This window comes from Abramis brama, assembly GCF_963993115.1.
Source record: "Abramis brama genome assembly, chromosome: 7".
In the NCBI taxonomy this organism is placed as follows: Eukaryota; Metazoa; Chordata; class Actinopteri; order Cypriniformes; family Leuciscidae; genus Abramis; species Abramis brama.
In genome coordinates this window covers 24,329,143-24,356,617 of record NC_139969.1, presented here as the reverse complement: position 1 = coordinate 24,356,617, position 27,475 = coordinate 24,329,143, and the positions used below count along the sequence as shown (strand labels likewise).

The 27,475-nt window shown below is 36.8% G+C and overlaps 2 protein-coding genes across 3 annotated transcripts in view; both read left to right on the top strand.

The window, feature by feature from the left end:
* Positions 1-3,131: 3,131 nt before the first annotated feature.
* Positions 3,132-20,234, top strand: rxrga (retinoid x receptor, gamma a). Of its 2 annotated transcripts, none has more exons than XM_084119170.1 (10): positions 3,132-3,280; positions 9,283-9,488; positions 13,569-13,707; positions 13,831-14,010; positions 14,137-14,297; positions 16,532-16,661; positions 16,740-16,872; positions 17,364-17,455; positions 19,687-19,792; positions 19,938-20,234. In XM_084119170.1, exons 1-10 carry the CDS (start codon positions 3,250-3,252, stop codon positions 20,083-20,085), a joined length of 1,326 nt encoding a protein of 441 aa, XP_083975296.1. In that variant the 5' UTR covers positions 3,132-3,249; the 3' UTR covers positions 20,086-20,234. The 2 variants fall into 2 exon arrangements, with proteins under 2 accessions (XP_083975296.1, XP_083975295.1); XM_084119169.1 differs by lacking the exon at positions 3,132-3,280 and adding an exon at positions 7,632-7,783.
* A 2,681-nt stretch (positions 20,235-22,915) lies between these two features.
* Positions 22,916-27,475, top strand: part of prg4a (proteoglycan 4a) — a 6,942-nt gene continuing 2,382 nt past the window's right edge. The window contains exons 1-7 of the mRNA XM_084120411.1: positions 22,916-22,969; positions 24,061-24,161; positions 24,232-24,348; positions 25,336-25,449; positions 25,624-25,677; positions 26,362-26,427; positions 26,882-26,953. Of these exons, the coding sequence (XP_083976537.1) occupies positions 24,089-24,161; positions 24,232-24,348; positions 25,336-25,449; positions 25,624-25,677; positions 26,362-26,427; positions 26,882-26,953 (496 nt within the window). The 5' untranslated portion in view covers positions 22,916-22,969; positions 24,061-24,088. The remainder of the gene's footprint in view (positions 22,970-24,060; positions 24,162-24,231; positions 24,349-25,335; positions 25,450-25,623; positions 25,678-26,361; positions 26,428-26,881; positions 26,954-27,475) is intronic.

The following is a 27,475-nucleotide window of genomic DNA, read 5'->3' as shown; positions in this document are numbered from 1 at the left end:
ATTACACTGATTACTGGCATGTCTATTTAAGTGGTGGTTTGAATGTTGGTTTTAATGAATCAAACATGGAATTTTCCCAGTTGCCAAATATCGTAATGTAGTGATTACTTTCATTTCTGCCTCGGAGATGTTAGCGTGTCTCTAATAAGATCAGTCACAAACATGATCCCTGCAGGATCTAATATATAGCTTCTTATTAACTCACTGTCATCCATTGTCTGCAACACATTTCTTCTCCTTCTTCATCTTTCTGTCATTTTCTCCTCTGCTAAAGAAACTCTTAAGCCTCTTAAAAGTCCTCATCCGTGCTCCTAACAATTTTGAACTTAAGACCTCTTTTAAGGGTTAAGATGCTTTCTGGATTACTTTTTTCTTTACTAGGATTTTTTCTTCAATTTTAAGAGTAAACGCCCACATTTCTAAGAATTTTCTTAGAATTTTGTCACTAGGAGCTACTCTTTGCATTAAGATTCTTTATGAATACGGGCCCTGGGGTATAGATGTGAATGCTCACTGTTAAAATTCTCACGGTTTTAAAAGTATAGCTATAAGATGAACATAATGTAAAAAGTGTAAAAAATAGTTTACTAACATTTTCTTTGTAAAATTTCATCTAATTTTACAGCTTTGTTGTCGTAACATCGTAACACACACACAAAAAAAAACTATTAACTATTAATAACTATTTTACATCTCATTGATACATTATCTGCTCACTCCCCACTGAGGGTTAAGTTTAGAGTTGGGTTTGGCTCCCCTAAAAAAAGCCTACGTAAGAATCAAATCTTATTCATTCATATACAATATACAATACCTCATGTCATTCCAAATCTGTATGCATTTCTTTCTTTTGCTGAACACAAAAGATATTTTGAAGAATGTTGATAACCAAACAGTTTTGCTTACAATGGAGGTCAATGGGAATAAAACTGTTTAGCTACCAACAGTCTTCAAAATATTTAAATGATGACAGATTATACCTTTAAATGCTTTTATAATATTCTAAGCTTCACATTTTAAATTCAAACATTGACCACATTCACTTTCATTGTAAGTGTCTCACCATAAGCGCCATTTTTGCTTTTTTTTTTTTCCAATGAGGGATGAGGGTAATCACCCACAAATGCTGTTGATTGAGCTTAATACTATTGAACTCTGAATATTCCTTTAAAAAGAAAAGGACTGACAAACGTCAGTGCAAAGTGCAAATCACTTTAATCAGTCAATAAGAGCAAGTTAGGGTTTGATATTCATGAATATCAATGTGTGAGAGTCAGTGAGACCACTCTCGCGTGGAAAACAATCTTGAATATGCACATTTCATAAATTTATGGCACATTTGTCTGGCTATGTGTGTGTATTTGCCACATGGTGCCCCCAGACAAGGGCTGTTGTCTGAGGGAGAGATGACCAGACTGCTCGTTTCTAATGGCTGGTCTCAGAACAGTGACTGTTAGGTTAAGGGGTGGGCCGCTCTGCTTTTAACTGATGATAGATGATTGCAAGGGTGAGGTCTCCGACACTCTGCAACTGAATGGTCCGTTGGCAGCCATTGTTGTGGACAAACAGCAGGATAATCCCGCAAGCCTTCCCTCAAATCTGCTGTGATTTAGGGTTTTTCTGGATCTCTTGACCACCTGATCTCCTTTAATTTCATAATATTTACATTAGCCGTATAAAAAGCAATTGCACCTTGCATGGTGAAAAGTGTTTGCCGTTCTCCTCATTAATGAAAGCAACAGGATTGAATACATCACCAGGAATCATTGCGTCGCTCATGTTCACACTGAAATCTAATCCTCATTCTTGTTACCCCCTTTTCAGCTCTAATATACTTTGCAGATCAGGGCGATTGTAATGCTCTGGAACATGTGGCTCCATTAGAGGGATAAAAGGGTGGTTGATAAATTGTCCTTTTAGTCCCTTTCTTTGACTCCACAAATTTACATTATCTAACAGGGAACAAATGAAAAGGCCCTGATTAGTGTGGAATGAGTTGGAAGAGAAGCCATTCATCTTTGTTAGCATCCCCCTGTGTTCTTTTATGTTGTGTTTTTACAAGGATGGGAGCCAGTGTGCTTTTCCCATTCGACAGCCCAGCTCATGGACTGACAGAGTGGTCATCACTAACGCTCTCGCTCTCTCTCTCTCTCTCTCTCTCTCTCTCTCTCTCTCTCTCTCTCTCTCTCTCTCTCTCTCTCTCTCTCCTCTTGCTCTCTCTCTCTCAGTGTCCCCCTTGAACAGGAGTTCAACACTCTGAATGCCGGTGACTTCTGAATAACCTCCTGAGGTAGTGGGAGCTCACCCTCAAATGACCCCTCACTCTGAAGAGATCTTGGGGGGCGTCGAGGGGTCTTCAGACCCTCTGGTAGCCTTGTGGGGACTACTGAGTGCTTGGAATTTGTAGAATTTTTTTCCCCTCTCTGAAATCTCAAAGGCCATGGTCAGCAGATCTTGCACTAAGCAGTTTGTGGACAAAGAATATTATGATAATCCCCCGACCCAGTAAAACTGCAAACGAGAATGCTAATCTAAAATAATTACTTGGTGTTGATACAGGTTTAATGAAACCTCTTTCATTAAACCTTCTAGTAATTTATTAGTATTAAACATTTTATTTGTTTATAAATTCTATATTTATTTCATTTGACAACCCTATGGCATCTTCTTGCTTTCAGTCCATATATTTAGCTGAATGAAAACATTTAAATGAGCATTAATTTTAATATCAAAATCGCTTTATTGACTCTACAAATGTTACAGTGTGCCTAAGTCTTTAGTGCATGATTCACCCGCACTAGTCTGAGTATAAGACAGTAAATACAAAGAAGAAATATTATAATGAAGCTGAAATGTTAACATGTTTTAATTCACATTCACACAAAAACCAAAAAGTAGCATCAAGCTAGCTGTATTGCATATTACAAAAAATACTTTGTGTGATGGTTTACAAAAATACTAGTAAAAGTATTTATCTTTTTTCTTCTTTTTTTTACTTTAGTGAATCATAATACGTTATTATAAGAAAAAAATTGTATTTTGTATAATTTTCATTCTGTGAATTGTACAGTTTGAGTAGGCTGTCATTGGGAGAGGTCTTGGCTTCGCCACCCCCTCGGTGGGGCCCCAAGTGTGCGCAGCGAATCCTCAGTTAGATCGCGGACAGCAGCGGGGAGATGCTGCCGTCCACAACGGCAAAACAAGACACTTTACGGGAAAACTGGACAGTTCTTTCATATTCGTCAAAACATGGATAATAACGACACATATCTGCATCTTAGTAAGTGCTTTGTAGTTTTATGTCTTATTTTATTCCCGGAAGTCTGTTCTGTTTTCTTTTCAAACCTCGGTGTTTGAGTGTCCCCCCGTGCCGTATGTTATCTGAAGTACGGATTCTTCAGACGGACTTTGATATGCTCATAAATTGTACGTGCGTGAGTTATCGGCGCAGTCGTGTCATGTGTATTGACTTGGAACCAGTGCCAATGTTAAAATCAGGTGATAAAGATTGTGCCTCTCAGTCAGGGTCAGGGGTTGGCACTTTAATTGCGGTTATGTAATTTATAGCTTTCCAGAGAGCCTCTTGTTAAACTGTTTGCTGTCGGGTAGTTATTAATGGCTCTCAGTTGGTATATGGACAGCAGTGTGTCGTGGGTTATTTATTTATTTAATTAATTAATTATTTATTTATTTAGCAACAGTTTGAATCTTAGAAGGTGTATAAAATAACCCAGATAGGATCAACCATTCACGTGTATGGAATATCAGAATTCAGAAAATCAACTATATGTGGAAAATGTCTATTTTTACTCTTCTAATGAAGAACGAATCTCTACACGCGCTCGGTTTGTGTTATGAAGTGATGAAATTCTTCAATTCGTTTTTCACCGTATAAAGACTTCACAATCTACCATGTGCTAGGGGTCAAAATATATTATTTTTTTTGTGACATTATGTTAAAACTTATTTTAGTTTTAAATTAAATTATTAAATTATTTTAACCACCACGAACGACTTGTTTAATTTAGCTAGGAAATCCTCCGGGGAATGGTTTACTGCTTTCCTTGTGAATGACAGAGGCAACTCATTTGTCGTCCAGCTTTTGTTAGGATGACTTATTTAGTGTGAATTAAACTGCTGAAATATTATTTATCACCTGTACAGTCAATCATTCAGGTCTCTGGGGTGAAAGTGTGTGGACATTTCTCACAAAGGGCCCGAACTGCTTGTCACAGCACATAACATCCAGCCTGGAGTCATTCTATTGCCTTCATTAACACCCTCCTTGTTGTGTTTATTAATCTCACCCTGGATACCGTTGTTATTCTGAGGCAAATTGTGGACTATGAAGTCTATTTTAAGATTTTCTCAGGCTCTTGATGAGTTACGCGCTCTTTTATAATGTCAGTCGCTGCCTCGAGCTGCGTAATTTGCGTTACGCGCGTGTCATTTCACGCACGGAGAATTTTCGCACGCACACGGCCACAAAGGGGTCATGCTAAGATATATATATATATATATATATATGAAGAGTTCAGATGCAAAAGCCTATAAGTGCCATCTGACATTTTCTTCTAGAATGATCATTTTTATCAAGCTCATATATTTAAGTTCAGTAATTTCACTTAAATGGCAATGAAAATTACCTACAAATTGTCATTTAAGTGAAATTACTGAACTTAAATATACAAGCTTGATAAAAATGATCATTCTAGAAGAAAATTTCAGATGGCACTTAGAGGCTTTTGCATCTGAACTCTTCATAGCCATAGGTATAGGTAGCCTATAGCAAAATGAATGTGAAAAGAAAAAATTAAAACAATGTAAGTTGTCACGCTATTCATTTTATACACATGTATAGCCAGGATATATAAGGGACACAAAAGGACACAGCAGAAAAAAGAGAGCTACAGCTGCATAGATTTTCTCCTAATGTCTCCAAATTTGAAATGGACAAATCATAGGCCTACATCTGATGATTCATGACTTTGTGTATCCTAAAAGAGAGAGGCCTTGGCAGGCCCTTGTAGTCGTGTGTTTAGCTCATGTTCCAGTAAACAGTGAATGGAGGGCATGATGAACACGTACGAGGCCAGTGTTGTGTCTTGGGTGTTTAAAGACCCTTTTTCTTCCTTGTGTTTGTGGTGGTCTCTTTAGATAAAGACCGCCGTATCCTATTCCACCTTCACTGTTGCAACTGAAAGCAAGTGTTGCCCTTCTCATGTTCTAAAAAGAAACCTGGCAACCTTTATAAGACTGACCTCTCATCTGTGTGTGCTTGCAGTTGCAAAAGTATGGAATAATTCAACATTTTATTGAATTTTACTACAATAACATAACACTACAAAACAGATTAGCTGTTAACCAAATCTGTTGGGATCGGGCTCTGCATGCATTTGCTTGCATTAAATTCTAGACCAACACAAAAACACTGGAAAGCAATGCCTGATCCAGTAGATAACATTCAGTTGAAAAAGCCCCCACCACCAATGGTGAGTACCTTCAACTGGGTTGTTATTCAGCTTGCTAATCTAATTGACAATGTTTCTGCCCCAGTTATGACAGTCTCTCCCAAGGGCAGTCTCAGAGAAAAACCATGTTCCAGATCGCTCTTGGTTGTGCCACTCCTATTCCAAGGTCATTCCTAGATAGAAATTTATTTCAGTAGCTTTTACTCATCTGCATCGCTTTCTTGTTCGAGAAGCCATTTCACTTGGATATACGTCACAGTAGGGAAGAAAAGCCTATCGCAAACTTCTTTTTCATGCCGACTTTTGAAAATGTTTGTGTGACTTTGAAATAGTGATTGATAGACTGCCTATCAAATAGTTTTATTAAAACCACTACCACAAAGCCAAACCAGCACACATTCCTTCCCTGACATTTAGAACTAAACCTTATTATCAGATTTTGGGCTTGCATCAATAAACCAGTTCCCCTGTGAGCCACAGGATGATAATCTCTTTAATCTGAGTAGGTAATCCAGCATCAGTCCGCCACACATCCCCAGGGGAATTCTTCCATCCAGCCTCACCCCCTTATTCATGGATACTTTAGGATCCAGCATATAGCTGTGTTCCTGAAAGATAAACGAACAAATCAACTGCAGCTTGTCAAAATTGCGAAGTAGGTCACGGCGATGGCAAAACAGAAAAAGTCAACACTCTCTTGGCGATTTGTAACTATTTTACGCTTTGACAAATTGGTGGCTAATTTGAATGAATTCGTACAACCGCATTTCTGCTTACACCCCGACTGACAGTTATAGGTTTTTGGTGGACTTTCATCCTTTCATCCCCCCCCCCACTACAAAGCAGCAAGTACAATCAAATAACAAAGATGTTCTTCTACAAGGTCTTACTAAACCCTTAGAAAACACAATGTTCTCTATCCGAGTCAAGGTTTCTTCTTTCAAGCTAGACGTCAATGTTTTTGTGTTAATAGCATTGTTAAAATACTATACAATTGAACTGAGTCATCTCAGGTTATTGTTATTTATTTATTTTCATTTTTAAATGAGTTCACTGAATTCTATTTTATATTTTACACCCTAATATATAGACCTCCAAAAGAGCCCAGTTTAAAGGGTTTTTAAAATTAATTCAGTTTCTTATTGCTCCTAAAACAATCATATAGGTTACCCACATGGCTATATGATACACCATAAATTATATATATATATATATAGATCTTGCTTGCTTGTAATGTTTATATATGAAGAGTTAAGATGCAAAAGCCTCTAAGTGCCATCTGAAATTTTCTTCTAGAATGATCATTTTTATCAAGCTCATATATTTAAGTTCAGTAATTTCACTTAAATGGCAATGAAAATGACCTATTAATTGTCATTTAAGTGAAATTATTGAACTTAAATATACAAGCTTTATAAAAATGATCATTCTAGAAGAATATATAGCTTATTGAATGTTTGAATGATTGAGTCCCGGTATTGATCTTTCATAATCTTCTCAACTAGAAAGCAAATTATTGCTTATCATTTTGTCAAATGAAAAATCAACAACACGTGATCACTTCTTAGGATCCTTGACCATAATGGATGTGTTAGGATTTCATTGAAGAATTGTACTCCGTATGGGGTTAATACGATTTTTTTAATGTTTTTTGAATGAAACCAAGGCTGCATTTATTTGATAAAAATAGTGTTTCTTAAAATATATATATTCTTTTAATGTATTTTAAAATGTAATTTATTGTTTGATGGCAAAGCTGAATGTTCGGCATCCATTACTCCAGTCTTCAGTGTCGCATGATCCTTCATAAAATCATTTAAATCCCCTGCTTTGTAGCAGTTGTCTGAGGCTAAAAACACAGTAATGGCTAATCTCGGCTCTGATTACAGTGACACAGAACAGTGACACGAACTCTGCTGACCTGCTGAAGTTGTGTGTTTGAGTATCTACTTCCGGTTTCCTTTTTATCTGTCTCTAAATGTGTTTTACAGTGGAATTTGAATATCACGTTCCGTCTGATCTCCAACCAGCAAGAGTGAAAGAAAGTTGATGTGCCCTTTGAACATATGCACACTCGGTCGTTCCAAGGATAGCTGTTCCTTTAGATCAGAATGTGACATTTAGAAGTCATTAATACCACCAGAATCTAGCCAGGACACGGACACTTGTGTAAGTGTGGGTGCTGAGGATAGCTTTTACATGGTCATTCAGGGCATGTCACGGTGGCAGAGCCATTTCTGTGTGAGGAGCAGGAGGCATCACAGCAAAGATGGAAAACAGCCGCTCTATCATGCCTTTAAAATACATTGAGAGTGAGTGAGAATGCCTTGCTGGAATGATTTGACTGACTTTGAATGAAGTTTGTGCACGTGCTTGATTATAGCATGACTGTTAAAAAATACAACGTGTGTATTGTGAAGGTTTGGTGAGGGTCTGCATCTAATTTCCATATTGCATGATAGACTCTTTATAATTTAAAAGCCCATGTTTTTTGGTGTTTAAATTTCAATTTTAAGGTATTTAACTTATCCTAAAATAAACTTTGCTTAATATAGGTTCATACCATTTTAATCTCTCTAAAAAATAAGAGTGTTAACTCTATTAGTCGACCAATCAGGTTTTTCAATGACCAGTGCCGACATTTATAGAGCTGAGATAATGCCCGTATATACATTTACAATTCAATTATGACAAATGAGATGTAGACTCCTATTTTGCATATTATTTACTCAAAATTCACTTACAATGTTTATGTTGATAAACATTTATATTCATTTATATAATGTATAAATAATGAACGTGTACATTTTGCACCAAAGAGTGAGAGATCTGAAATTTGATGTGTGTCTGAAATGTGATGTGTGATGATCCATGAGTGCTCGCAGTCACAGCTAGTCACTTTTATGACCCCTACACTGTGCAAATGCCACCAACCATTACCCCATCACTGACACGGCCCCCAGATGTCTCACAGCATTTCTAGCGTGAAAATGTCAAATTGTCACAAGACATCTTCTTTATTTATATAGTGGATGAATAGAAAAAAGTGAGAAATATGAACAGGTCAACCATGTATTCAAAGATTATTAATTATTATTCACATTATTAATCATTGTTAATTAATTAATTACAATTATTTTAGTTTAATATTTATATTTTTAATATTAATAGTTCAAAAATATTCTTTTTCTAGCATAATAATTGAAAAATTATTATGTGGATTCATTTTCAATTCCACGGTACTGTTCATGGCGGATACAGACCTATGTTCAAAGAACGTTTTGCTAATGTCCTCTGAATGTTCAAAATGTCCAGTTTATTAAATATTTTAAAACAGTTTTTTCTTATATGATGAACATTAAAGGGATAGTTCACCCAAAAATGATAGACAATTCTACCATCATTTCCACTCACCCTCAAGTTGTTTCAAACAGGTTTTGGAACAACTTGAGTAAATGATGACAGAATTGTCATTTTTGGGTGAACTATCCCTTTAAGGGAACAGTCCATTGCATTTTACAACAAAAAATCTATATGGGAATGTTTCTTTTAAATGTTCTCTGAACATTCTGAAACAAGTAACATTTAAAAAATGCTAAATGAACATCCAGCTAAAACATTTCAGAAAAAAGTTCCATCAACAATGTATAAATAACTTTTTTTTGTTAATGTTTTGAGAACATTATTAAAGAACAGATAACTGAACGTACATTATGTTAATGTTACTGGAAGAATACTTGTGCATAACTTTAAAAGAACCTTCCCACAATGTTAGTCAAAGTTCTGAGAATGCACCTTTTTCTGTTCTCAGGTTCTTCTTTGCAGGTAACACATGGTCACCTGAGCTCTCCTCCGTCCCAGCCTCCTCTCAGCTCCATGGTGTCCCACCATCACCCTTCCATCATCAACGGTCTAGGGTCGCCATACTCAGTCATCACTTCCTCCTCCCTGGGTTCGCCTTCAGCCTCCATGCCCACCACCTCCAGCATGGGTTATGGAGCACTCAACAGTCCACAGGTACAGTCCAGAGAAAGACAGAGTGTCTATGACAGTGGTTCTCAACCAGGGGGTTGTGGAAGCAAACTTCCACAAAGGCCTCAAAATTAATTAAAATGATTTCAAATAAGACGAAACAAGCATAAAAGGTGCAGTAAGCAATTTCTGAAAAAACGCTGCTTTGAAAGTAGATTGGACCGAGCTCTACAACACACTTGTAGCCAATCAGCAGTAAGGGGCGTGTCCACTCATGATGGGGGAGGTAGGCATACCTTTCTATACCTAGAAAGGTTCTATACCTAGAAAGGCAATTTAAATGAATGAAATCTTAAAATTCGATGGGCATTTTTATAATGAATATATATTTTACTATGACAAGCTAGTAAATCATGAGCATGTCATGTAAATTCATTGGTTAAAAATATCGGGAACACTGAAGAACATTAAGCTCCTAAAACTTTTGGAATCCTGAAATTTAATTATTTTAATTTTATATAATTAAACTTGTTGTAGTTACTTTTTTTAATTTACAGAAAGGTGTTCTCTTTATAAGAAGTTTAGAAAGAAAAAAAAACTAGGACTAGGGGGCCTTTGAATATTGTTGTGGACAGTTGAGTGCCTTGGAGTAAAAAAGGTTGAGAATCACTAGTCTATGAAAGATTGTAATGTTTATATCATGAGATGGAGCATAAAGTCAGCTTTTAACATCAGAAATGACAAACATGTCATTTAAAGGAGACATATCATGCTTTTAAATTGTTCCTTTTTACATATAAATCATACATTTGTAGTCTATATAAAGCGGAACTGCAATGCTTGGGTCTGAATTCCTCATTATTATAGCTCCACAGGCCCCTTTTCTGATGTGCGTCTGAGAGCAACTCGTTTTGGTGCGGTCTCTTTAAATACAATTGAGACACTTCATACCCCGCCCCCTCTCCAGGTTGTAGAGGTTCAACTCCACCCCGTTCGGCCATTTTTGTAGTTTGATAGCAGAGATACGATTATCTAGCGGCACAGAAACTTTTTATTCACACTTTATTAACAAAATGTCAACAACGGAAGACTTGTCCAGCCAGCCTTACATGTTCGAGCCAGAGTCGGAGCCGGAGCGAGATGAAAATGAAGACGACGAACCTGTAGAACAACGTCTTCATATGGATGTATTGCAATGGTGTGTTACTGTATTTACACATGAAACTTTGGTCTTCCGACCTTTTACCACCGTGTCGATTTATTTTGATTAATATGTGCGAGGGAGAGAGAGCAAGACAGCGTCTAGTTTGGAGACGGTGATGTCTTGTTTACACTTTCGCCTGGCTCTGAAGAGAGAGTGTGTGCGCGCGCGCGACCGGGTCTCTCTCTCTGCTCGTTCTTTCAGTTAAACATGCGCCCTGTCACGCGCAGCAGTTCATCTACATTAGACGGTGTAATGAAGCGTGTGGGTTACTACATCCAACAACCGAACATTTTAACTTACCCTCTCGTAACTTCTGCATCCTTTAGCTTGGACTACAAAATTGCAGCGAGAAATAAAAATGGCGGATTGCTCGAAGTGTTGGGCCGGAAGTCAATGTCCTTATTTGGCAGTTCCGCTGCAAATACTGTGACGTAATAGTTCAAAAAACGTCATAGATAACAGAAAAATCGGAACAGGTTGAAAAATATGACCAAAACAGAATATAAAGATATCAACGAAGCACCTGAAGAGAATAATTTCATATTTTCTGTACTTCTAAACACTCAAAATATACAACAAAATGCATTTAAGGGCTAAAAAAGTGCATTTGGCATGATATGTCCCCTTTAATGATTCTTGTACAAGCATACTAGTGCAAATTCTCCATTATACGATATCCTCTCTAAAAGAGCACAACCTCTTTTCTTTCCTTTGGATAATTTGTGCTATTTCATGGAAGAGTTAGCGGAACATCCAAGCTTCCGATCAGAGAAACTTTCACTGCAAGAGGCAGCGAGGCAAATGCAGAATGCTCTTTTAATGCATCTCTCCTTTCCTCTGCAGGGCCTCCCTCCAGCCCGAGGGAGAACAGCCCATTCAGTTTAGTCTAGCCTAAAAAGAGCTAATGTAGCGTGACGGACAGCCCTAGTATAACCTTGGCTCACATGGAGAGAGATATCATTGCATCGAGGCTGCGCTGCAGCGGGCGCAATATGCAGCACTTCAAGAAAGCTGTGGAAACCTGCCATACTGTTAGCTGTAAATAGTGTCATGTGATAATGTCATGCCTGAGAGTAGGGACGCCTCTGTAGAGGAATGCTTCTCGTGAGCGAGGGCCAAGAGCTCTGAATAATATATGAGCTATAGGCAGCAGATTAAAGAGAGTGAATGTGATGGTGGCTGCTGTGCATCACCTTCCCGGCATCTTTCTGCCTCACTGAATGGCTCACCGTTTAAGGATAGCACTCTCAAAAATCAACATGTTTGTGTGAGTGTGAATGCGTGAGTGCAAGCAATTCTGCAATGTTCTCCTGTACTCCAAAACATTAAATGACTTTTCGCAGTGAAGGAGCTCACCAATACCCCCGCAGCTAAAAAGGCTTCCCACACAATGATACTCTTCCTCCATGCTTCCTCCATACATTATTATATTTCTCGGCAGATTTTCTAAGAAACCGCTCTGGAGCATCATTTCATTGTGATTCATCACTCCACACACAATTTCCCATATTCTGCCCAAAACTTAAGTCTGTCTTTGATGTTTATCTGAGACAGCAATGGCTTTTTAAGGAGTGCATTTGCTTAAATTTAGCTCATTTCTGACCAATAATTTGTGGTTAAGACCATTAAAAGCCTAGAGTTTAGCCATGTTGGGCTTGACCCTTTTTTTTTTGTATTTATAGTGAGTAAATATGTCACATATCATGTATTTAAATATATTTGTAATTACGCACTTGTACTGATGAGGTTGTGATTTAATACATTTAAAATATATTAACTTTAAATGTAATGTCAAATAACACACAACAGTTAAAATTATAATCAAGTACTTTACATGTGCTTTAGTATGTTAGTCAACACATCAAAATAAGTGTTCCTCTAAAGAATGACTAGAGTATTAAAACATTGATTTACAATGTACAATTTTTAATTTGACATTATTGCAAAGTATACTAATGAGTTTTTAGAAACAATCTTGAAAGTGTGCTTTCTTTGAGAAAACTTAAGTGGACTTTTATTAAATTCATATTATATTATCTCCAAGTACAGTTATTTTAGGTATACTTTCAAGATTTGAAGTACACTACAAGTGCACATTCAGTACTATTAAGCACACTTCTTTTTCACAAGGGTTATCAAGCTCATATTGAGGTCTGACAGTATTCTGGTATGGAACTATCAGTAAATTCAAATAAAGTTGAATTGTCAAAAGTACATGAATTATACAGCATTTGTGCAGCAGGAGTTGGTTTGTTGTTGCGTATAGGCTAATGCTTGAAGTCTGAGATTAGTGCACTGTTGAGTTGAAAGCTAAATAGTGCTTCTTTGCAAAGGTTGGGGAAAGACAACATTTTATGAAATATGCATTAACACAATTGCACAGCTCTAAGTTTCATTAAAAATGCACATCCTGACATTGTAGTTCATGATCCACTTTTTAAGCTATTATTGGTCTATTAACCCGTTGGGGTTTAGTTGGTTTGTTTTCAATTTCCATTCCTTGACCTTTCTATCTCTCTCTGGGCATGCATGTCTAATTCTATAACAGCCATCTGATCTGTACTTGACCATCATCTTGTTTCGCTCATAAAACTTGCCATTTGCTGTATTTTTGTATTTGCTGCCCTCTACTGGTGAAGACAAAGTTAATTTTACACTTAGCCAAGTTTGATTGCAAATTAATGACTTTTATTTACAACATTTAGCTGAAGCACTCTAACGTTTATATTCCATTGTTGCAGTATTTCACATTTTCGATCGTGTAAACTACACGTCTAATAAGGCTCAAAGCCACAGAGAGTGAATGCAAAAGGTGTAAATGAACATTCCCATTCAGCCAATCACATGATTCAAAGAGTGGGAAACCACACACACAAACACAAGCTCACTCCATTGTTTGTTTACTCTGTCTTTCCCTACAGATGAACTCTCTGAACAGTGTTAGCAGCTCAGAAGACATTAAACCTCCTCCAGGACTGGCGGGACTGGGCAGTTACTCCTGCGGCAGCCCGGGGTCCCTCTCCAAACACATATGTGCCATCTGTGGAGACCGATCTTCAGGTAATGACCCTCATACTGCACACTAGTGCATGTTTAGCCATGCTGATACTCTCTTTGACTGGAGCCAGACTGAAATTGTATTCTTGGATATGTTTAAAGAAAGGTGTATTTCTCTACCTATAGGGAAACATTATGGTGTTTACAGCTGTGAAGGATGCAAGGGCTTCTTCAAGAGAACCATCCGGAAAGACCTCACATACACGTGTCGAGAAATTAAGGAGTGTCTGATAGACAAGCGCCAGCGGAACCGCTGCCAGTACTGCCGCTATCAGAAGTGTCTGGCAATGGGCATGAAGAGAGAAGGTGAGTGACACAAATGAAAGAGACCTTCATCAATGACTTGTGCAGGTCATTTGAACCTTGCTTGATTTTCTTTTGCTTGTGTATTATGCGATTATTGTTTATTATGAAGTTTTTTCGTGTGTACAGCGGTGCAAGAAGAGAGACAGCGGGGTCGGGAAAAGAGCGATAATGAGGTGGAGTCCAGTTGCAGCTTTAATGAGGAAATGCCAGTGGAGAAGATTCTGGACGCTGAGCTTGCAGTGGAACCCAAGACTGACGCTTACATGGAGTCCAGCACGGGCAACTCGGTGAGACACCTCTTTTAGAAAGCAATATGATGTCCCTGTGAACTGCATTTCATTTTTACTTTTTAACATGATGGAATTCTGATAAATATTAAAGATATTATAAAAAGGCACAATACTGTTCAAACGTTTGGGGTTGGTGAGATTTGTCATTGTTTTTGAAAGAAGTCTCTTATGCTCACCAAGGCTGCATTTATCAAACATACTGTAAAGACAGTAATATTGTGAACTATTATATCAATTTAAATAACTGTTTTCCATTTTAATATATATTAAAATGGAATTAATTCCTGTGATGGTAAAGCTGAATTTTCAGCATCATTACTCCAGTCTTCAGTGTCACATGATCCTTCAGAAATCATTCTAATATGATGATTTGCTGCTCTTTTTTTCTTTTCTTTTTTTTGGAAACTGATGAATTATTTTGATGAATAGAAAGAATTTTTAAAATAAAAATCTCTCTTAACATTATAAATGTCTTAACTGTCACTTTTCATCAATTTAAAGGGGCATTCCACCCATTTGAACATTGTTTTTTATTTAAAGTGGGTCATATATGTAGTCGAAATGTAAAATCAATTTTGAATTTGGTGCCTTCGTGACCGAGGAAAGACAAAAAATAACTTCAGGACGCATTTGTATGAAAGACAACAACTCCCACAATGCACCACATTGCACAGCTCCGCAAGCCACTCCCACTAATCCAGAAAGCGCATATCTGCCTATAAGAGAAATCACTCTTCCGTCTACAAAGCTAGCTACCACCAGAGCTTGAAATTAATTTCACAAAAAATGTCTAGTTAGTTGACGAACTCATTAGTGCATTAATCCTCGTTTGTATTTCTTTCGAAAAGGTGAATTATTGCATGGTACCTGGATGTTCAGTCAGAACATATGCGGTGCGAAACTAGGATAGTTCACAACACAAACGTCCGTGTCCTCGTCTGATTCAGAGATTTCGTCCAGGCGAAATTGTCATCGTTGAAATTCTTTGCCGCAGACGGACTCTATCTCTGTGTTCGTAATTGCATAGTGAGATCACCGGCGCCACCAGTCCGCCCTAACTCGAGCCAGTCCGGGCTCCTCGTCCGCGGCAGGCAGGTCCTCTGCCTCGGCAGCTCTTCGCTATAATGCGGCTTGTAAAGGTAGCCACAAACACCTGATTCAAGCATCAGACTTCCGAAATCCTCTTCTTCTATATCATATTGAGCACTCTCCTCCGCTATTGTCATAACTTTATATCTGTCTCCACAGCGCCTGTTAGCTTAGCTTAGCTTCAAACAAGATGGAGGATATTGCTTTCAGTTTCAGAGAGTAAAGTCCCACCCACTGATCTGTGATAGGTCTGTAGCGTGAGCGGGTCCCGCCCCTGGGAAAGATTGGAGAGATGAGGAACTAGTGCTTGTAGTCTCAACAGAAATCCCCCCCTCTTACACTTCCTCCTACAATGACGCAAAATGACGATTTTTGCGTCATTGTAGGAGGAAGTGTAAGAGGTAAATAACAGATTTCTCCCGTCTCAGGAGAAAATGAGAGCGTGTTGCACGACCATTCAACAGTATGACTGGGTTTCTAACAATGCAAAGCTTAATGCAAATGGGTGGAGTGTCCCTTTAATGTGTCTGCTGAATAAAAGTATTCCTTTCCATATAAAAAACCCCCTGAAAAAATTACTTTTTCAAAAAGATAATTAAAAAAAATCAGCGAAGAGAAATAATAGCTCACTTATGAAGTGTCACATTAACCATGAAAGTGAGACTAAATGTATATATTTTTTCAACTGTCTGACCTTTAATCGCAGACTTTGGTGCACTCAAAAAATATTGATCAATAAAAATATTTCTGGTCTTGTTTTCCAGGGAAAAAAATCGGAAAAATTCGTTAAAAAAAAAGATACATTTCAGAAACAAAAAAGTTTATAAGAGCAAGACCTTTTTCTTTTGCAAAGAATATCTTGAATTAAGCTATTTTAATATTAGTTTATTAATTTTTCTTTTACCATTATAGCTTCTCAAATAAATTGATCTTGTTTTAAGAAACAAGATATTTTGCAGTGCAATATTAGGGTCTTTATCAATTTGACAAGCAGGAGAAATACCTCATTTTTTCTCTAAATCAAATGTTGGCGCTGTCTTAAGAAACAATTGGGATATTGGAGAGAGATTTCATTTTAATCGTATTTTTCTTCCATATGATCAATTCTTTAATACGTACGTATTTCTGCCTCTGATTCTCAGACAAATGACCCAGTGACCAACATCTGCCAGGCCGCAGACAAGCAGCTCTTCACTCTTGTTGAGTGGGCTAAAAGAATCCCGCACTTCTCTGACCTCCCTCTGGATGACCAGGTCATCCTGCTTCGAGCAGGTCAGTACCCCTCTGTTCAGATGTTAAATGTGTCTGTAGAATGTACCGCACGCTCTCAGTGTGTGTGTTTGTGTTTAGGCTGGAACGAGCTGCTCATCGCTTCGTTCTCACACCGTTCAGTGACGGTTAAAGACGGGATCCTTCTGGCCACCGGCCTACATGTCCACCGCAGCAGTGCTCACAGCGCCGGGGTGGGCTCGATATTTGACAGGTCAGGTCGCAACACAGAATCCACCTCACCACCTCAAACCCACACTTAAAAAAATGTGTGAATGCATGTTCTAAAAAAGTAGCAAACCAAGTGGCATTTTTTAAAAGTCGGCATGAAAGAAGAAGTTGCGATAGTCTTTCCTACCTATTGTGACGTACTGTATATCCAAGTGATACGGCTTCTCAAGCAAAAAAAAAAAAGTAGGATGGGACTTGATTTTGTCCATCGATAATTGATTGGATGGTTGTGGTTTGCTATTGCAGAGTGACAGGTTGTCCCGCCAAAACACAAGCACAAACACACCTTTCAAGTAAAGCATTGTGCATACTGATTTTCCATTGATTGATCCCTCTGCATTAGAATAAGTCACTTCCATATGACATTGTCCACTATTTTTATCATTTTAGCATCACTTATATTTGACATTTCTTTATATTATTGAATCCTTGTATATCCATTATGCTAATCTAAATACATAATAATGTTTACAGGGTATTAACAGAGCTGGTGTCTAAGATGAAGGACATGCAGATGGACAAGACAGAGCTGGGCTGTCTAAGAGCTATCGTCCTCTTTAACCCAGGTAAAGACCTGTCCCGACTCCAAGCCTTTACAAGGTCCAGACAATTTCAGACAGACAGATCTGCCTAAAGTCAAGTCACATTTATTTATACAGCATGTATACATTGATTCAAAGCAACTTTACAGGGATAAACAGGAAAACAATGATTAAATGATGCAAACAGAATTCAATTCTGCTGTAAAGCAGCTCTAAAAAGACAATTGAGACAAAAGTCTCATTATTCAGTTCCGTTCAATAACTGTGTAAAGTTCATCAATTATGGAATGAGTTCAATTCAGCTATAAAGCAGCTCTGCAGAAATATGTGTTGTCATCAGCTCAGTTCAGTTCTCAACCAATTGTGTCAGTGCATTCAAGTCAATAATATTGCTGCTTTATATAAATATCCAGCTTTTACCTAATTAGGCTACTGCGTTTTGAATTATGGGAGGCTCTTCCGGTTTGGGGAAGGTCTACTCAAAAGAACGATTAATTTCAAATGATAAGGTTGCGCTGCAAATAAGCCTTATCTGTCAGTTTGACTGAATGAGCTGTCAAGTTTCCTTCATGTTTATGAACATAAAGCCTCGCGCCGTTCTCTCACGGTTATCGGCCCTGCCCTGCTTGTCACAGTCATTTGTCAAAATGACGGAAAGCACTTTGAAATATTATCACTCAATGTTAAAGTTAACGAACACTTTTGATTAAGGCAACGTATATGTTACATAATATAGACATACTACCTGATAGAACACATGCATCTTGGAGACGTTGATTTGATGTGCCTGTTTTCATCTGGAAGACGTTTTTTGCAACACATCTAGGAGACGTTTTCTGTCAGATGTTAAATAGTCATTTAGAAAACGTCTTTAAGATTTTTATGATTTAGAATGTATGTAAAACTGACTTTTTAAAGATGTTTATCAGATGAACCGCTCTTTAACAGACATCTTGGAGACGTACGTGTGCTATTTCCGTAATATTACTGCAGAAAGAATAAATCTTTTGGGGTAGTTTGTGGTCTGTTGAAAGTTCTTTGTTAATGCTTTTACACTTTTAAAATTTCCTTTTAATGTTCGATGGTTGAAGGGTGAGTAGAATAATGTAATCTCATTGCACCCAGTTTTTGAAAATGCTTATTATTGCGTTCATTCCGCTGATTGTTCACCATTTAACAGATGTTACTCCCATAATTCGTGTAAAGCGTCATGGGGCGTAGGAAAAAGGTGGATACAAATAATCATGTCCCAATACAGTTCATGAGAATATATTTGATCAGAAATAATGGTAACCATTTACAAGAAGGTCTCATTTGTTAACATTAGTTAATGCATTAGCTAACATGAGAAGCAATATATTTTTTAAGAAAATGGCAATATAGGATTTTCTTAATCAGAATATATGAATTGATGTTATATAAAATATAATGTTAATATTTAATATTATAGATTAATATATTCTTATATTTTATTAACATAATATATAATAATATGTTGGTCTCTTAGGTTACTATTTGATGATTTAGTGCTTTTACAACAGCTTGTCAATGAGGCAGTACTTTTTTTTTTTTAACCATTTCTCCCCTCTAAAGGGTAAATGTTAGTATCTTTTGTAGACCTTTTTTAGGGACATGCTGTTGTACCCCTAACACTTCTTTTTGGTTACACTTTATTTTACAGTACGTGTACTTACAGTTTACTTACAGTGAGGAAAATAAGTATTTGAACACCCTGCTATTTTGCATGTTCTCCCACTTGGAAATCATGGAGGGGTCTGAAATTGTCATCGTAGATGCATGTCCACTGTGAGAGACATAATCTAAAAAAAAAAATCCAGAAATCACAATGTATGATTTTTTAACTATTTATTTGTATGATAACATGCACCTACGATGACAATTTCAGACCCCTCCATGATTTCCAAGTGGGAGAACATGCAAAATAGCAGGGTGTTCAAATACTTATTTTCCTCACTGTACCCAAGAAAGTACTGATAATAAACGGTAACTACTTGGGTTAAGGTTAGGTTTAGGGGTAGGTTCAGGGTTTGTAACTAGTTATTACCCAGTTATTATAATAAGTACATAGTATGTACATGCGAAACAGGACTTTAAAATCAAGTGCTACCCTTTTTTTCTAACAGTGTAGAATGATTGAATAAATAAATTTCTTGTTCAGACAGCAACATTCAGTTTTAAGTCAGGATGACGAAATGCATGTGTTCTTACGTGTTATGTAACTGTCCCTTTTATAGATGCGAAAGGATTGTCAAACCCATCAGAGGTCGAGGCATTACGGGAAAAGGTGTACGCCTCACTGGAGGCCTATACCAAACACAATTACCCCGATCAGCCCGGCAGGTAGTTCCCGCACTGAAACCTTGATATATTATTGATGCAACAGCACTTCTGTTCTTCTGTATTTTAAGACAGACTTTGGCTCTTTATTCGTAGGTCATGCGGGTATAGTTGTGGAGTCTGAGTGTTGTTTATTTTCTCTTTTCAGGTTTGCCAAGCTGCTCCTCCGTCTGCCCGCTCTGCGCTCCATAGGACTGAAGTGCCTGGAGCACCTGTTCTTCTTCAAACTTATCGGTGACACACCTATAGACACTTTCCTCATGGAGATGCTGGAAGCGCCGCATCAAATCACATGACAAAAGTCTTGCTGCATGTACATATCCCCAGCGCACACTTAACCCCATTATAACAAAAGAAGTTCTTTTTTTACTAAGCACAATGTGAAGAAGAAGAAAAAAAAAAAAACACGAAAGATTTGTATTGGTATTTTTAAAGAAAGAGACACTGTTAAAGTAAAATGTAAGAGTACTGTAAACTTTTATTTTGTACATAGATTTTACCAACTGTGATAGCTGCAACAACTAAATGTGAAAATATTTAATTCAAAGCAATACTGTATAAACAGTCACCAGCAATGAGTATAGAATTCTGTGAAAATAAAAAAAATACGTCTTTTCAAATGTTTTGTTCTTGCCTTATTTTAAAATATTCTTCAGTGGATGAAATGTGAGACATGCATATTTCCACCTTTAACAAACAAGCTATACAAATAGTGAGTTGTGAAATAAAACCCAGATTCACCTTCCTTTGTCTCAGAAACACAATCACAACCAGTTTTCTTGTTTTAATGGTGTTAAATTATGTCACTGCCATTGTTTTGTCTCAAAATCAGTAAAGTTTTTTTCTAAGGCACTTTTATAAAAGCTACTTGAATGTCTGAATTTAACTAAGGCCTCCTGGCTTAATCTAAGCCCTGTCTGTGAAACTTATTGAAAATTATAATTATTATGAAATTACATCTAATTATAAATTAAAACTCTTTACTAAACCAACTAAAATATGAATTTAATGTGACAATGTTACATTCCAAGTAAAAAACAAAACAAAAAAAACATCCATTTAATTCTAAAATGAGCCCCAGTGCTGTAACTTTATATAAGTAAGGTGTCATAGTGTTGTTCGGGTCTGTCTTGATTGTTCTAAATCAATTATTTTGTGACTCACTGGTTGGGAAACTACTTTCTTCCCCTAAAATTAAAAAGCACTTGTAAAATGTCTGGAGCGGTCAGAAAATAAACACCATTAATGCGTTTCTCAGCAGGCATGAATGAAATGTGCTTCTTTCATCTGTCTCTGTTGAGTGTCTAGACTGATGGAATTTATGGAACTGAAAATGCACTTTATGTGTCCATGTGTTTTGATAACAATGCCATAACAATATGTGATTATATGATTTCTTGAATAACCATAGACAAATGTAACAAAACAGCAAACTATTTAGTCTCGCCTGTGAAATGGCTGCATAAAAATGTGTGCCATCAGTAACATGTCCTGCTCATTCACACCAATGGTGCAAATTAATGGCGGTGGATATAACACGCATGAACACTGGATTTAATCCATATAGGTCCTAAATGCATTTTTACAGATTCTACCAAATCTAACATTCGTTATATGAATTTGATCCACAATCCATCTCCATATGTAGCTAATGAGAAACCATGAAATGATATCACTATTATATCAATATTGCCCCTATATCTAATAGATTACTATAGCTAAGCTAAACTCTTTATCTTGCCATTATACTGGAACATTACAGAGATTTCATAGGTTACATAAGTGTTAAAAAGTCTGCAAGATATACATCTTTGGCTTTGACGCGATGACTGAGCAATCAATATTACGATACAAACCTCACCTGTGTCAATAACAGCGCAAAGATGAATAAATCTGTCAACCTAAGCTGTAATAGTGCTACAACAACACTGATTTTGTGATGTGAGACACTCAATAATGTGGCCTAAACTGCCTCTTTCTAAACAAAGAACGAAAACCCATACTAAGAACATGATCTGTCTCTAAGGTTTTGCTTTTTTTCATTTTCTCAAACTTTGTTCAGACTATTAACAACAATGTCTGAACAGAGTCTGACTGTATGGGCTTTGATTGTTGGGGACACGTGGACTAATGCGTCTGAATAGTGGGCGTCCCTGAGGCAATGTTGACTTTTTGAAGCACATGACCGAACCAGAGGATTGAAATAATCACTGCAGTGTGTTTGGAGGTGTGGTACACTGCTTTAACATCTGAAAGACATTACTTCAGAACAAAAACCACTTCCCACAAAGAGGATGTATTCTCTCTCTCTCTCTTAAGTTTCTTCGCAGCACATGGTCATTTTATTGCGTCAGGAGCTGAGAGAAAAGCCGAAACATTTATTACATAGCACAATATAGTTGTTAATGACTACATTGTTGGATTTGGTTGGATTTTGGGTATTAAGAGGTCATTACGCCACCATCCTTCTCAGTTCGGCTTATGAAACAACCTTGATCAACCACCCAAACAATCACCAAACACTCAAATGGCCTTGACCTCCTACATAAAACCAAATCTTGGACCACACTGAGTGACTCATGAGAGTGAAACAAGAGAAATATGTTGGGCTTTTTGTTGATAGTTACATAGTTTAATTTTCATGACCACATTAGAAAGGTCAAACACCATCTGTGACAACTAAATAAAGTCTGGGAAAAGTGCAGGACCTCTGCAATGACATGGTTTGGTTTCTCTGAATTTGATTAAAAAGTTTCATTTTGACCCAAAAGTGACCGCATTAGGAACATTTATGCACTAAAATCCAGTATCAGAACCACTGGACACTGACATTTTAATAGCCATAAAAAAAGAAATAATTAACCGCTCATCCCATTTGTGCAACATTGATATCCAAGGACATTTTAACAAGGGTCACTAACTCTTCTGTCAGTACAAATGCACTGTTGTTGTCACTTTGCTGCTGTTGTCTGGTGTGTGTGTGTGTGTGTGTGTGTGTGTGTGTGTGTGTGTGTGTGGGAGGTTTGATCCTCTAGTCTGTACATCATCATGCTTTAATTGGGCTGCAGTGGTTAATTAAAGTTTCTGGCCAACAGGAGAAATCCAGCTGCCATACAATATAAAAGAGACAGAAGAGCCCAAGGACAGAACAAGGTGAGTTCACAAAGACGCTTCTTTTCGGTAAGTCTTTCTACACATACACTCAAAAAAATATTTTTGATGCAGTTCACTTTATTTGAACAATTCATTTTAATTTAACACCATTGTATTAGGTTTCTCATTCAAACATGATTTCTTCATGTTAAATTGTCTTAAAAACGGTTACTTTTTTTGCTTAACTCTTATTGCTTAACTAACGCTTGAAAGAAAGTTTCAATCAAGTAGCTCAAAGACGACTTCAATCCCTGCTTTTCAATGTAAAACTACAAACGTTGGATGTTTTGTGATCATATCACATCTTTCTTAGCCATACCTGTCAAAAGTTGGACACATTAAAATGTTTCAATGTTTTTAAAAGAAGTCTCTTTTACTCACTAAGGCTGCATTTATTTAATCAAAAATACAGTAAAGACAGTAATATTGTGAAATATTTGTGAAACAAATGTTTTCTATTTGAATATATTTTAAAATGTAATTTATTCCTGTGATGGTAAAGCAGAATTTGTAGCATCATTACTCCAGTCTTCAGTGTCACATGATCCTTCAAAAATCATTATAATATGCTGATTTACTGCTCAAAGAAACATTTCTTATGTTGAAATCTGTTTTTGCTGCTTAACATGTATGTGGAAACAATTACACTATTCAAACATTTTTGGTAAGATTAAAAAAGAGAGAGATATTAATATTTTGACAGTAAAGTAAAGATTTCTATTTAATAAATGCTTTCATAAATGTAATAAATGCATATAAATTATGTAATAAATGTAATTTATATTCATCAAAGAATCCTGAAAAACGAATCACCATTTCCACAAAAATATTTGCAGCACAACTATTTTCAACATTGATAATAATAAAAAAAATGTTTACTGAGTAGCAAATCAGCATATTAGAATGATTTCTGAGGGATCATGTGACACTGAAGACTGGAGAAGCCTAATGATTAGCCTACAATTCAGCTTTTACCATCACAGGAATAAATTACATATTCAAATAGAAAACAGTTATTTTAATTTAATTAATTTTTATCATTATTAATTAAATGCAGCCTTGGTGAGCATAAGAGACGTCTATCAAAAACATTTCAAATGTTTCCCATCTTTTGCCAGGTGTTGTTTATCAGTGTGCGCTGCTACCATGACTGGATCCGCTCTGGTTTCGTCTCTCCTGGCACTGGCCTGTGTTCTCCTGCCGCTGTGTGCTGCTCAAGGTGAGTCTGGTGAGGTCCATCATGAGTCTGGTGAGGTCTGGTCGAATGCAGCATGTGTTGTTGTTTGCAGGCAGCTGTGTGGGCAGATGTGGCGAGCCGTTCGCCCGCGGACAGGTCTGTAACTGTGACTACAACTGCTTTGTCCACGGCGAATGCTGCAAGGATTTTGATGAAGTCTGCACCCTCAGTAAGACCCTCACCACCTCACGATAAAGTCGCTACTCGTTATTTTTTATTAGGCTAATAATTTACTTCTTTTTAAAAGTTGGGTAATAGTAAAATATTCAAACTTATAGAAAATTAGAAATGCATGATGGGATGCTTTTTAACACCTTTAATGGGATAGTTCGCCCAAAATTAGCATTATGTCATCATTTACTCACCCTCAAGTTGTTCCAAACATGTATGAGTTTCTTTCTTCTGTTGAACACAAAAGAAGATATTTTTAATAATGTTGGTCATCAAACAGTTGATGGCACCCATTGACTTCCACTGTGTTCAACGGAAGAAAGAAACTCATACAGGTTTGGAACAACTTGAGGGTGAGTAAATGATGACATAATGTTAATTTTTGGGTGAACTATCCATTTAAAGGTGTTTAAATGTATGATGGATAAGTTACTTGTTTTTCCCTTTTTCCTTTTATTCTTTTTCCATTTTTATTTAGTCATTTTAACTGTTTATACGTCGACGTTTCTGAGTTATCCGCCAAATATTTTCTTGTAATCAAAACCTGTCATATGAAATAATAGTCAGATTTTTTTATTTAACAGTTTATTGAATGTTTAGAAAAACTAAGAATTAAAGAATTATGAAGAATTTTAATTGTGTTTTGCATTTTTATGGCCAATTTTATGGCCAATATACTATGATATAGTGAGAATATGGAGCACCCCAGTTTTATTCAGAGGCCCAAACTAAGAAAAAAATATGCAGTTGTTGTTATTCATATGACCAAAAACTAGCTTGTAATACAAAATCAGTACAACAGATTGCACAAAATGCATATAAATATCAGTTGTGTCTTAATAAGATGATATTTAAATGCTTAGTTGTATGTGCATCTTGAAATATTAATAACAAAATTAAAAGTTATCCTCACATTTACTTTATAGAATGGCTTATATGATAGGGTAGGTTTGACAGGGTTAAAACTGTTGTGTGTGATTGGCAGGGGACTCGTGCAGGGGTCGCTGTGGTGAGCCGTTCCTGCGCGGGAGACAGTGTGAGTGCGACTCTGACTGTGTGCTGCACAACACCTGCTGCCCGGACTACAGCCCGCAGTGTGGTAGGACAGACACAAGCAAAAACACTACCTAACATCACTATATGCTACCTAGATTACATTGAATTGATTACAACAATTCAAATTGTTATAAATGACATGAACATTTTGAAAATGTACTGACTTGATCAGATACCAGTTTTATTTTAGTTTTGACTTTATTCTTGTTTTCATCAGATGCTTTCTCCCAAATGCAAGCTGCAAGAAGTTCAAAACTGGACAAACCAACAGGTATTATTTTAATGTGTATTTAATCCTCTTTTTTTTCTTGTATGAATATGATCTTTCCTTAACCATGATTTTACTACAAATAAAACCAATAAACATTATTGTACTTAAACCATGGCATCCATAGTTATAGTTATTATAATCAGTCCACCAAAAAACATGGTTACTACACTTTTATCATGATAAAACCATGGTTAATTTTGGTGACAGCTTGAGGGACCCCTTTAGTGCTGATTGGCTGTATGTACAGTAAATTCAGGAAAAGGTCATTCCCTCAAGCTACAACATGTTAAACATAAAGTCAAAATTGTCTTCAGTCCCTCCCAAGACCAAAACACCAAAAAAGCCTGATCTGAAGCCCCTCAGAGCCTCCAAGAAGCCTTCAGACGGCGAGAGTGAGGAGGAAGGTACAGGTATGTTTAATCTGTGGAGATTAATTGCAAAGACAGACTGTATCTCACAGATTACAGGTAACTGAACAGGATACAGACCGACCCAATCTAATGGGTTATTGAGATTTGTTCACTCGCACAAAAGTTGGGACCAGAAGATAAAACAGGACATATTAGTGAACGACCGTGGTTTATGATTTATGCAGTCACCAATGGTGAGCCCGCCTGAGCTCTCATTTTATAATAACTTCAGATTGGATAATGACAAAGTGTATTTTTATGTTGTGTTTTTTAGATTATACTGAGGAGTGTATGGCAGCATGTCTCGCAGCCCAGCAAAGCCCAGATCTCATGAGAGCTGGTAAGTTCAGAAAGCAGATTGGAAGCAGACTTGCATGTCTTCAGTGCCTTTATTACATATATTTTATACATACACACACTAAGATTTATTTGGTAAGATATTTTTATATTTTTCAAAGAAGTCTCTAGTGTTCACCAAGGCGGAATTTATTTGATCAAAAATAGTTAAAAACAGTAATATTATGAGATATTATTACTATTTAAAAGAGCTGTTTTCGATTTGAACATATTATAAAATGTAATTTATTCCTGTGATGGTAAAGCTGAACTTTCAGCATCATTACTCCAGTCTTCAGTGTCACATGATCCTACAGAAATCATTCTAATAAGCTGATTTTTTGCTCAAGAAACATTTCTCAATATTATAAATGTTAAAATCAGTTGTGCTGCTTAATATTTTTGTGGGGGGAATTTTATTTTATTGTAACTAAATAACTTTATGTCTCAATCTAAAGCTCCATCACTTCCTGCTGGTGGCCCTTCACCCCTGGACTTATATGCTCCTCTGACACCCTCTGACATACCAGGTAACAGCTTCACGTGCTTACTTTAAAAGAATTCACTTTCACATACAGATTTCAATTCAGATTTCAATTTAAATCTGCATACATTTACATCAGGCCTGGTTCTGGAATTGCATGAGATTATCAGAAACTTGGTGGTTAAGCACATTATCTTGCAATGGTTGGTTAGACTTGATTCAATTCCGTATCCATAGGGCTTTGGCTGAATTCAAAAGCAATTTGTACAAATTCAGAATGATTTGAATAAAATACATTTAAATGATTTTTATTAATTTCTCTATAATGTGTCTTGACCAAGAAAAAGAAACTACTTTATTGCACCCAAAGTCATTTTAAAAGTCAGTATTAAATATATATACTTTTGCTGTCACAAGTTTACCCTTGCAGTCTTGAATGATTTATGAAGCTAGAGCACAGTTGTGAGAGAGTTGTGATTTGCTCATGTGATTGTGATAGTAAATGTCCTTAGAAGCAATGAGACATGAAGTGATCAGCAGCCTCAGTAAAAGAGACAGATGAAGAGCA

Coding starts and splice junctions, on each gene's coding strand:
- rxrga (XM_084119169.1), top strand. CDS start 7,741: ATGGAAAACAGCCGCTCTATCATGCCTTTAAAATACATTGAGA. Junction 16,662..16,739: donor GGTCATCCTGCTTCGAGCAG/GTCAGTACCCCT, acceptor GTTTGTGTTTAG/GCTGGAACGAGCTGCTCATC. Junction 17,456..19,686: donor TATCGTCCTCTTTAACCCAG/GTAAAGACCTGT, acceptor TCCCTTTTATAG/ATGCGAAAGGATTGTCAAAC.